The sequence below is a fragment of the Vanellus vanellus genome (genome assembly GCF_965231255.1).
Source record: "Vanellus vanellus genome assembly, chromosome: 15".
Lineage (NCBI taxonomy): Eukaryota > Metazoa > Chordata > Aves > Charadriiformes > Charadriidae > Vanellus > Vanellus vanellus.
Window position 1 is genome coordinate 13,015,483 of NC_138920.1, and position 12,468 is coordinate 13,027,950.

The 12,468-nt window shown below is 42.7% G+C and overlaps 1 protein-coding gene across 1 annotated transcript in view; it reads left to right on the forward strand.

The window, feature by feature from the left end:
• Positions 1-12,468, forward strand: part of CTNNBL1 (catenin beta like 1) — a 55,854-nt gene that overhangs the window by 15,164 nt on the left and 28,222 nt on the right. The window contains exons 5-10 of the mRNA XM_082491165.1: positions 2,208-2,305; positions 4,312-4,405; positions 5,302-5,393; positions 8,581-8,653; positions 8,929-8,987; positions 9,736-9,884. Of these exons, the coding sequence (XP_082347291.1) occupies positions 2,208-2,305; positions 4,312-4,405; positions 5,302-5,393; positions 8,581-8,653; positions 8,929-8,987; positions 9,736-9,884 (565 nt within the window). The remainder of the gene's footprint in view (positions 1-2,207; positions 2,306-4,311; positions 4,406-5,301; positions 5,394-8,580; positions 8,654-8,928; positions 8,988-9,735; positions 9,885-12,468) is intronic.

Below are 12,468 nucleotides of genomic sequence, written 5' to 3' on the forward strand. Positions count from 1 at the left end.
AGGGAAGCATCTAAACATACAGCTAAATTGATACAGCTCAAGTTTTCTAATGCCTTTTTGTTAAAACAAACAAAAAGATTTTAAAAATTAATTCTTCAAGGACAGAACTAAACAAATGGCTCTTCAGATGTGATTTAAATGTAGTGACTTGAGGGACTAATGTAAGGAGACAAAAACAATGTCCAAGGGGAGCAAATAATCTGCTGAATGATTCATGCAGTTTTACACAAAGTACGTGAATGAAAGATGATCACTGACAAGATTTTATTGATGAAAGACAGGAAAGCTTCAGGTGAGGTTTTGCTTTTCTGTCTCCTAAATATTATAGGACAACTGATACTCTCACTGGAAGCCTCAACAGAAGCTTCCTAGACAGGAATGCCTTGCGAGATGAGTTCCTCTGACTGCTAGAGTTCTTTGCTGTGCAGTCTCAGAAAAATCTGGCTCAGTCTTCTTTATAGCACCCAGTAGGTAGTGGTAGTCTTCAGTTAGTTCCTCCTTTAGCTTTCCCTTCTGTGGGTTGATCAAACCCCATTCCCTCAGTCTTTTCTCATACATCATGTGCTAGCCCCCTGACCATCTCAGTGGTCTCCCACTTTCTTGAGTCCGGTATGTCAAGGTCTTTCTTTTATTGGGAGAGCCCACAACTGAAAAAAATACTCTACATGTTGCCTCGTGAGTGCCAAGGATCAGGTGAGAATCCCTTCTCTTGACGTGCTGGTTTTGCTCTTGCTAATGCAGTGCAGTCTGTGCTTAGCCGTCATCACTGCAGCGGCACCCTGCTGACTCGCCTTCAACTTGTCCATCAGAACTTCCAGATTCTCTTCTGCAGCGCTTACCTCTCCCATCAGCCCCAGCGCATGGGCTTGTTACCTCCCAGGTACAGGACTTTGTATTTGTTGAACTTCACGAGGTTCCTATTGGCCCGTTCCTCCAGCTTTTGTTAATTAATAGTTGATTCCTTGCAGAATAAATGTAAGGCAGGTTATTTTCTCTTAACCTCCTTATTGAGTCACGCTCCAACTTGCTTTTAAAAATTGTATCCTGGCACCTTTGACCATATTTTTGTATAAGCCTGAGTGACTGTCTGCCCAGTGACGAGTAACCACCCTTCTGTTTGGTTCCTGGTGGCAGTTGCAACTGAAAGTGACATCTAGCCGTCAAGAAAATGTGCAGATAGCTTTGGCTCGGTTAAGGAGTGCTGTAGATGATAAAGAAAGTAGTAGTCTTCCTGATACACATCTTCTGCAGCACCTAGACGTATGTTAACTTTGGACTGGGACAGGCACCTCTCTTACAGTCTTTCCTGAGACTAGATAAGTCTCGACTGAAACCTTGCTAAGAAAAGATATAAGAAAATACTTTTCCTGCTGCTGCTTGTGTGTCTGAGCAAATGCACAAATCGGAGAACTGGGAGGCTGGATTGTTAGCCTGTGCATTTTAAAGAGATTCATCACAAAGTTGTTATATAGGACATGCAGAAAGCTGCATATCCTGTTCTACCCCAGTGGGACTTGGGCAAGATTGATCAGCGTGTCTGAGAGAATAGGAAAGTGGGTCTAATGAGGTGGAATACGTCTCGTTGTACAAGAGAGCTGTGTAGCAGTCAGGGGAACCATGTGTTATGCAGCCCAGAGTTAATGAGTGAAAATTGGGCTGGCAGAAGCTATGCTGTTCCTCCGAGGTCTGCGGTTAGAGGAGCATGTTGTCCTAATTGGGCCAGGCAGAAGGGGGTGATCTCTCCTGCTTCCTGCAGTGGCCTTGTTAGGTGCGTGCCGTATCAGGTTAGCAGGGGTATCACTGAGAGCAGAATACCCAAATCAGTTTATTGTAACTCATTTCTCTTTGCTTGTATTCAATCTTAACAGTGCACGATGGTGCCTAGTTAAACCAACTCCAGCAATTTTGATTTGAAAAAATAAAAAAATAAGTATCATCAAGAAACAGGAAAATTGCCTGATACAGTAAGCATACAATTACATTTGTTTTTGTCATTCCTAATTGCTAGGAATCCCTGATTTTGGTGCTTATGAGGACTGTCTGCTGAAGTAGTCTCTGTGCTCTTGGTTCTGGTATTCCTGTGCCCCGCTGCTGTAATGCATTACCAGTTCTTTTGGGTTATGTCACGAGCATGCTGGCCTAAGAGCAATCTGCTTTTGATATGAAATGTGTCTGCCTCTTTGTTAGTTGTCCTTAACACCTAGTACATGTTTCCATAGCTGTGGTAGATTTGCTTCAAGAACTGACTGATATAGATACTCTCCATGAGAGTGAAGAAGGAGCTGAAGTCCTCATAGACGCACTAGTGAGTAGTAAACTCCAGATTATTTTAATGCCTGAACAATATCTGCCTTATATAGCACAGCAGCAAATACTCTGAACTGCCACACTTTCTGCAGCTGTGGTTAACCATATTGCCAACACCACAATGAAGTTAGCCAGGTCAGGAGACTGCTCTCTTGTAGCTGAAATGCTGTATTGAGGACCACAATGGGTGTTTTTAATGGAATGCCAGAGTTTGGGGAGTAGGTTCTTCTTGCACCTTGTCTACCACTTCTTTTTTGGAAGGAACACGCGTTTTTCTTAACAAGAAGTAAAAGCATGAAAGTTTTTGTATAACAGAGCTAATGCATTTTAAGGGTGAAGGAAGGTTTAGAGGTAGTGATCCTTCTTGGTGTAGAGATTAAAACCATCTCCAGAAAATGATCTATGTGCAGCAGAAGATGCATGGGTTGATCTTAAGTGCTCTGTGCTTGGTTAACTCTCTCAAATGCCTCTTGGCTTCTGTGGTAGTGGACTTCCCCTTCTCCTGGTGTTTTCTCCTTGGCTGCGGGAGGAGGATGCTGAACTGAGCAGAAGCCCTCCAGAGAACCCATGCCCAGCAAAACTTGAGATTTACACGTATGTCCTAACTTTAGGCAGCTTCTGCTAGTGAATTGCTGCATTTGTGAATCACTGTAGCTGTGTCTTGTTCTGTAACTATTATGTTGAAATTGAAAGATGGGGAATTGCAGGTTTTCTTTTGTTTGCTTTGTTTGGCTGCTGTTTTCTCCTACAATCCTTCTTGTCCAGTCACTAATGTTACCTTTCAAAGGTTAATGACAGTGGCCCAGAGCCGAGTTCCTCCAGCTGGCCTCTGGGCTGTTCTTAATTACTCTGCCTTCATGGAAAGATTGCTGGATGAATGAAGTGGTAGAGAGGAACTGCTAGAGAAGATGTTTTCTATAAAATGTGCAGAGAGGCAGTAAATCACGCGAAGTTCTTTCTCTGTTTTTCTTGTCAGCAGCACACTGATAATAGCCAAGTTTTAGATGTTTTATTGTCCTCTTTGAAAGAAACAAGTCAGGCATACCTTGGGAGAAATGTTTAGATATCTGCTTTTTAGATTACTTTTTTTTTTTTAAGAAAGTAGGTATAATATAGGGTGTCTATGAAGATTGTTGCACTACCTTCCACAGCAGCTGATGACTTGTATTTTTTCCATGTGTTCACTGGACCCAAAGCTAGTTAACAGTGTTTGAATTGGAAATGTTATTTTGTTTAACTTTTCCAAGCTCATGTCCACAATGGAAGGTTAGCCAAAGTCAAGCTGGACTCTGCCCAATTGCAGCTTTAGAAGCACACTTCTTGTGTTAGCTTTTTGATTAGGAGGCTCCACCTGCGGATGTGGGTTCCTGTGCTTGCTGTTGCTTTGTCTGGCTTTTGTTAGTTTGCTGAAGTCAACTCGGTACATTCCTCTTGCTAGGATTTAAATGCAAGGCTTCAACTTGTGATACGTCAGCTTTGGGATTTGATTCTGCATGTGCGAGCATTGTGCCTTCAGCTTTTTGTACCTATGAAGGTGGAAGATACAACAAAAATGTAGGCAGGCCAACAGCAAGCGCTTGAAAGTAGAGCTGCTTGCAGAGCTGACAGCTAGCCCATCCGTGGTGGTTTGTGGTGCTTCGCACTTAAGAATTCTGAGGGATTATAAATCAATCAGGCTGGTTCAGGAAATAACACTGTGACAAGGTGCATGTTTTCCTCCAGATGTTTTTCTGTTTAATCTGAAACACAAAAGTTGTTTAATTAATTAGGACAAACATAGTGGCAGATTTACTTGGTGATTCCTTCACTTCCTCTGAGATTTTACAGCAAGATTGTTAATGTCTTCTGATTATGTCTGGCAGGATGCTTCACTAGGGCTTATTGTTTTTTTTTTATTATGTATTATTGCCCCTCCCCACCACCACCCCATTCTTTCTCCTTCATTCTCCTTTTTTCAGTCATCTTTCGTATCTTTTTATCTTTGCCATGACCCCGGTGATTTAGGTGGAGGGCCAAGTCGTGGCCTTGTTGGTCCAGAATTTAGAGCGCCTGGATGAAAGTGTGAAAGAGGAAGCTGATGGTGTCCACAACACACTGGGTAAGTGGCTGTCACACATCCTCTCGCTTCTTCCTGTATTTTGTACAGAGGTGTGGGTTATCCCTCCCCTTCCTTTCCTGCCTCCCTCCCTTCCCCTTGAACTGCCAGCACTAGGGTAGAGGACCTAGGGAAGCTTTTGTTCAAGCACAGCTTTAACTCACAGTAAAGCCTAGTCCCTTGGGTTGGCGTTTGTCACATGACTGCTGGTGAGGTGTCTCTGCCCAAAGCGGTGACATAGGGAGGTGCTGATACAGGGATGAAACTGTGCACTGCACCAGAAGGAGTGCTCCACTGCCTGTGTATTTACTATGTACTTATCTGTGAGCTCTACTTACTCCTTTATGACAGCTGTTTATTTCTTACCAATATATTTAACTTTCAGGTAGTAAAACGTTTGTATTTCATTTAAGGACATCGTTACCTCTCTGTTCCCCTGTCTTTGCACAACACAGTAACTGCTTTGCAGTGTGTTGTCATTATTAGCATTTAGACCATCATCCATTCCTTTCAGTCATTTGGGATTGTAATCTCACGAGGACTGGAAGAATGAGAGAGACTGGAAAAGCGAGGTTTGGAATTTTTACTGCCACTGTTGTTGTTAGTTTAGTTTTGTGCAGTAAGAATTACTGCTGGAGTAAAGGGAAGGTATCTTAGGCTTCTTCCGGCAGGAGCTGGTGTCACACTGAGGACGGAGTGTGTGGGCAGTGTAAAAACTGAGAGAGTATCACAGACCTGAGCTTAAGTCTCACTCAAAAAAAAGGTACTTTTGTGAATAACATGTAACTTTGAGAAGAGCAATGCAGCCCTAGGAAGGACCTGGCAAAGCAGTGTTGATATAGGCCTGAGCTGAACTGCAGGTGGGGAAAACTGGCTGTTTTCTGCATCTTTTTTCTCAGCAATTGTTGAGAACATGGCGGAGTTCCGACCAGAGATGTGCACAGAAGCTGCGCAGCAGGGCCTCATGCAGTGGTTGCTCAAGAGGCTGAAGGTGAGCTTGTTTTCCTGTTGTCGTTTGCGAGATATCACGATAAAAACTGACAGGCCACTGATCTGGAAGCTGGTGTGCTTGAGACGGTGTTTGGCACAATATTAAAGGCGCAAGTCTATTTATTATTGGTTATTTCTGTTTGTATAGGTTATCTTTGTGATAAGTTCTAACTAATATAAAACTCACCTCAAACTGGGAATTATGTCCCTTTTAACTTATAAATTAGCAAAATTGAAGGAATTGGCTTTATGTGTAAGAAGCTCCACACAACATGATGGAAGTCTGCAAGTAGAAGTACTCTCATTTTTGTAATGTTTGCCTGGAAGAGTATCTAATGTTGAGTCTTCTTTAATATCTGTGGGTTTTACTTGTTTCTGTGGGAGTTCTTTTTGGTAACACGTCCCTGATCCTGCCATGAGAATTGTGGCCTTTATTGCAGAGTTGGTCTCTTCACTGCGCTACAAAACAGCACTTGGGCTACAGCCACTGGTGTGGTCGTTGCCAGTAGCTGCAATACCACTGCGTTCCTAGCTCAACCATCAGTAGTGCCAGAGCTCCACCAACACCCGCCTTCCTTCTGTAGACCAGTTAGTATGAGCTTAAAACATCACTTAAAATATGCTAGTTCTGCACGTGTGTGTTGGAGAAGCCAAGTTAAGGTCAAAAAGTCAGGCTTTGGGGGTTGTATCCTCTGGGTTTTTAGTTTAAATGGACATACTTTTGTCTTGTCTTTATATTGTAAACATCTTACAGTAGAAAGTGTCTTTTTTCTGTTCCTCTTATTCCTGTATGGTGGATTTCTGGTCCATGGCTAAGACCTGTAGGAATGTAAAAAGCTGATCAGTGAGCAGGGAAACTAATAAAGACCATTTTATGCTTTTGCTTCCTACATCTCTAACACTATTTTGAGTTTCAAGTGATGTCTTTGCTTAACTGCTGCTGGTGGTGGCTTTTCCTTTGAACTCATCTTATTGCCTTTTGAATTTGAAATTGCTTTCTGATATTCTTAGCATCCTGTGGCAGTGAGGTACACAGTTTAGCTCTGTCTTGTGTGAAAAGGTGCCTTAACATCCTTGGAAAATATTGTAGGAGAGGAATTGGATAGTTTAGCTCTCTTACAGAGCTAGTGAAGGAAATTCAGCAAACAGATTCTGGTTTTTTCCTAACCCTGTTAGTAAGGCATTACCACTTCCATGCTTAAATGTCTTTATGGTTAGAAGGCCTCTGAATCACAGAAATACTCTCAGCTTTGTAAGTGTGCAGATACCCCAGTGGCCCTCATATACCTGTTAGCAGAAGTAACCTATAATTTCTCACTACAGGTAGTAACATAATTGTATTCCTTTTGCTTAAAAACAAAAAGTTAAGTTAATTTTATTCCAGGCAGGTGTGTACTGAGTGTAGGTCTGCTGCCTCCTTGTAATTACTGTGGCAGCTGAAAAGACTTAGAAACTTGGGAAAGCAAAATAATCACAACTTGGATTCCCCTGTCTAGTGCCACAGAAAATGAATTTTAAAGGCCCTTGAAACTCAGTGGTGAATGTATCTTTCCTTTGCCTTGGCATGTGTTACCTTTGTCTGGGTTTAGGGATGTGTGATCAGGCAGTGAGTGCTTTTTCTTGCTTACACGCTGTCGTCGTGGGGAGCGACACGCTAATGAAACCCTCGCCTAGGTGCCTTTGCTATTGGCAGCGCTTGGTCTTGAATCTGTTGCCCTGACAGACGTGTTTAGGATTAAACCAGAATCTCAGCATCTGGGTAGAGCATTGTGCTGCTGAAGAATGTCTGCGGGATGAGTTTTAAAATCAGGCATCAGTAGGGACATCTGGCACACAGCACTATGTGAATTTGTGTTTTCTGACTACATTTCAGGTTGCATAATTATATTCTGACTGTCAGAACCACCTTGGAAAGCTCAGATGGAGAGCTTAATAGCTCACTTCTCCAAACATAAGCGGAGTTTGATGATGTTGTGTGCAGCCTTGAGAGAACAGAGCATTATTTCCTGATGTCTGCCATAGGACATCAGTTGGTATGCACCCTGATAGGAGCCAGCAGAGTTGTACGGCACCAAGCGCTTCCCCCTCTCATGCCAATGATTGCCTGGAAGTGTTATGGGGTTGCTATAAATACCATTGTCTACAGAGTGGTTCAGGATTGTTTGGAATGCGAAGCTTTATTTAAAGTCAATGCTTTGTGATGTTTGGGATCTTCCTGCTTTTCATGATTTTGTGTTGCGTGGTGCTTGTGTATTGTGACCTTTTCTTCGGTAGCAGGTCAGGATAATTGGCCCACACATAGCCTTGTGCAGGCAGGTTCGCTCAGTCAAGCTGCAGGTAGTTGCACATTTGGGGGAAAAAATTGTGGGTGACAAATGGTATGTTTTAAGCCTAGTACTTATAGCTTGCCTTTTTCCCCCCCTGGAACAGTGGAATACAAATAGCTGGTAACTGATGATTTTTAAAACTGTTTTGTTTATTTTACGGATTCCTTCAGTAAACCAGTTTGCATTATTAGCTGATCGGCTAATGTTTAGTCTGTTTCTGTAGATGAAGCAGCTTTGGCAGCGTGCAAAAACATTGGATCCAGTTCAGAATTCCACTTCAGGGGTTTGTTGTTTTCTTCAAATTCAGTATTTTGGTTTCGTTATGATTTTTTTTTTTAACATATTTGAGTATGGAGGGAATATATGAAATGAAAGTTATGTGACTGTGCAGGCTAAACCCATCTCATGTTCTTCTGTTTGTGACATTGGTGATCCTCATACAAAACTTTGGCAGTTATTATTTAATGTTACTGTGATGTATTTTCTGAAATTCTGTTTTTGATGACGGCTGCAGACTTTCAGAATAGGGATAAGCCCATGCACTCATATAACATGATGGAAAACTTAGGAAAGGGATTCTGTGTTGCAAAGAACTTGAGGCTGTTCTCGGGTATAATGAGCCACCTTATGTAGGACAGCGTGAAGGATCAGAGCTGAGTTTCTACACACGCATGCACAAGCACAACCCCCCTGTCACCCCTGAATCGGAGAGAATTATTACTATTTTGTCAGTGAGGCATACTGCACTGTTGTATTTTGGTTTAAGTGTTGCTCATACGTTTGGTGATTTGATTAATGCCTTCTTCAAATCAATGAAACAGAGAGCTGTGCCCTAGTCTCTTGTTCCTTCTTCACCAACAGGCTAAGATGCCTTTTGATGCCAACAAGCTGTACTGCAGTGAGGTGCTGGCTATTTTGCTCCAGAATAACGATGGTGAGACATGCCTCTGGTATCTATATTCTATTCGGGTAGGACCAGGCTTCTTTCAGATCACAACAGCACTCTTCTGCCTTCGGCTTCCCTTTGCTTGTGCTCTCTCTCCCGCGTGCATACTCTCTCACATACGCATGCGCCCTCTCTGCAGCTTTTGTACTCTGTCAAGCTGTATTGATTTTGTTCGCTGATGTATCAGTGTTAGATGGCTGTAAAATCTGACAGTTAGCTTCATTTTTCTCTCTCTTTTCCCCCTTCCCCCCACCTCCGTCTAGACAACAGAGAATTGCTTGGGGAGCTGGATGGGATCGATGTGCTGCTTCAGCAGTTATCTGTAAGTAATTCACATACGCCCTCTCTACTGTCGGGAGACTTGCAGGCTGGGTGCGAGGAGGTGGAACAAATTCTGGGTGCAGTGCTGTCCTGGCAGTCTGTAGATACTGAAGCACAGCAGTGCTTTATATTTAGTGGTGGCATAATCCCTGAATAACTTCTGCACAAGTGTATCATCCATGGTAAGTGAGGTTGATTTCTGTTTTACAGATGTTAATGTAAAGGTACTCAGAAGCTAAATTATTTTGTTACAATTACATGGCAAGTTGGACATAGGCAGGGTTAGAATTTGGCCATCTTCAGCATTCTCCACTCCCAGCACTGGGCTGCATTGTGCCTACGTTTGAGCCAGCTGAAGGTAATCTGTTTTTAGTTCACTTATATTTCTTGAGGCAGTACTGTCAGTAGGTTAGGGTGCTGCAGAGCAAACGCCTCAGGTATGTGTTATGCCCAAGAGTTCTCTGGTAACAAGCTTATCCACATACTTTTGTAAATTGTGCAGTCGATGAATTTGCCCTTCCCTTTGTAGGCCCTGCGTTGTCTTCCAGCTGCACACTTGGTACACAGTCAGGACAGTAAAAAGGGCAGCAGAGTTAAAGAGAGAATGCATCAGTGACATATGTGGCTGCTGCTCTGCAGCCTGCAGACGTTGAAGGCTTGTGATGTAAAATGTTCATGTACACTCTACAACAGTGTGGACCAAATTGAGCCCTACATTTTGGGGTAATTCTGTTTTCTTTGTCATGCAGGTGTTTAAACGACACAACCCTAGTACAGCAGAGGAACAGGAAATGATGGAGAACCTGTTTGACTCCCTTTGCTCCTGCCTAATGCTCAGTTCCAATCGTGATCGCTTCCTGAAAGGCGAGGGTCTACAGCTGATGAATCTGATGCTTAGGTACCCAGATAACTTTGTAATTTTCTTGCCTGCTTTTGACATACCAACACATATTCTGGCTGGATATTTGTGTTTTTCTGTTTATAAAATTTCTGTGTTATCATATTTGTCTGTTTTCTGTTTCTTTTTTCCAGCATGTAAGTTGAACCTTCTCAGACATACAAGTTCCACTCTTCATCTTTAGCTTTGTTTCCTAAGAAACGGGGTTACTATAATAGCTGCTGGAAAGTAACAGTGTAGATCTATGTGGCAGACAACCAGATGAGAGAATGCTGTAGGTCAGGCCACTAATCCTCTAAGGATTTAAAAGACTCCTGTGAGGGTAAGAGAGACCCTTTGGATGTCTCTAGGGTTAAAGTTTTTCCTTTTGTTCCAGAGTTCAAGCTTCACTGCGTTGTGTATCCTCTAAGCTGTTGAATTTTTGTGGATGTTGGTACAAAAATTGCTTTTGTGGAATGGGCCGTAAGCATGCATTTCTTCTTGTGACATGTTTTGTCACACTGTGAATCTCCAGGGCTTCTCTGCTGTTTCTTCACTTTTACTTCCTAGACTGGTACTGAATTGTATCTTCTGAGCTGACTGGCTTCCTCCAGACCTCAGGACTGGGCGCAGCAGGGCTCTGTCTGGCTTTCCCTGGCGCACTAGGCTGCGTGCGGTGGCTGGTTAGCAAACGCCAACAAGAAATGATGTATTCCTGCAGCGCATGGCTGGGTAATGTGCAGCAGCAGGGAACTGAATAAATAACCAAACGTGGATTATTCAAATAGGAACACAGGGTTTTCTTGAGGCTAATTAAAGAAAAGCTCCAAAACTAAGAACGAGAGGGAAGCCTCCCTCTGCCTCGAGTACTGAGCTGCTAAGCGAGCCTTGCAGAACTAATTACTTGGAGTTCTTGTGCCATGTGGGTGGGACTCGGTGTTTGGATTTTTAATAGGTTTTTTCCTCGTTTTTAGACTGTACTGTTTACCACTCTCTGTACCAGGACCCCAGCTGGAAAATTATGACATGAGGCAAATTTTACCCTGGATGCATTCCCCCCACCTCCCAGTAGTTGTGAAGGGGTTAGAAGGGACAAAGCATGACTTAACTGCCAGCAGCAGCTATGTCTAATGGAAGTAGTTTACAAGACCTCAATCTTTTGATGCTAAGGAACCTATCTTATTCTACAGTCTTGGTTTGGTAAAGTGACAATGTAAAAAAAGTAACAATTCACGGAATATTGAACCAAGTTGATGGAGTCTTGTCCCCAAATCATCTCCCTTCTGGCCCTGACTTCTCCTACACTGCAAATCTCATTTAGAGAGAGCGGCACCTAGTTGGACAGAGCTTCGTGCTTCTAATGATGTCTTCAGACTAGAGTTGAAAGCATTAAGCTGGTACTTTTATTGCTGATTCATGATTTTCTTTTGAAGAGCTGCCAACCACTTTTCTTAGTATTCCACTGTCCGTGTTGTTGATATGTTGTCCGTGTCATTGACATTCCTATACACAATTTTCTTTTTTGTCCTAATACTTCTAATGAATGAAACTTCAGGATTCTGACACGGGTGATTATGCATGTAACTTAAAACATGTGAAATCAGTGATGCTCAGCACATGCTTAAAGCTACTTCCATACTTCAGACTGGCTGGCTGGGTCAGAGCCACAATGCTGCCTGAAGCTTTTACTTTTGGTAGGTGTGATGTTTCCTTGTCAGTGTTGTTAGCTTGCTTCTGGTAGGCGTGACACAGACACGACTATATATGTGTTATTTAAGTAGTTAGATCTTCAGAACTGCAGAAAGGCAGCAGTGCTTAGCTCTGCTATTTCTTGGCATCTCTTGAAAACCAGCTTTTTGGATTTTATGTTTTGGTACTTTGTCAGTAGTAAGTAGTGAGAGAATGAATGATATTAGAGTCCAGTACTCTACGGAGAGCACAGGAGATGTTTAAGGTAAAAGCACTGGCTTGTGGTGATGAAAATCAGGGGATGAATGCTGGGAGAAGGCAGCTGCTTTAGGAGGAGAAGCTTTGCGCATGCTCAGCTGCTGCCATGGGAGGTTACTTGCTTTTGCAGGTTGTGGTGTGGTTGAAAGTAGAAGGCTTTGGCCAGGAAAATAGAGCATGGTTCTGTGGCTTTCAAGCCACCAAACAAAGCAAAGTGTCTGAGAACTGACACTGCAAGGTTTTGGTGTTTGTTTGCTTGTGGGTTTTTTACATATTTTAATACCCAGAAGATATTAAATGGCTATTAATTCTGTTAGCCTCTGTTATCATTGGGGGTTCTCTTGGTGTATGCTTAAAAGCTGTTACAGGTGCTCAGTTTTTCTTAGTACTGCTTTGGTAACTGCAGGCTGGCATTGTAAATAGGGAGTGAACCTTGATAGTTGTGATCTGGAGAGCTGCATGGGGGTATTACACTTCTGTATCCTCTGAATACCTTCATGATAAACAACAAAGAATAGAAATGCCATTCAGTTTTGATTGACTACCTCGCCCACAAACAGGACAGAATATTTTTCTTTCCTGTCGGTGTCCTCTGAAGACTGGAGGGGAGAGATCTGTTATTTTTTGTTTTTACTTTGAAGATGGTTAATCATTGTAC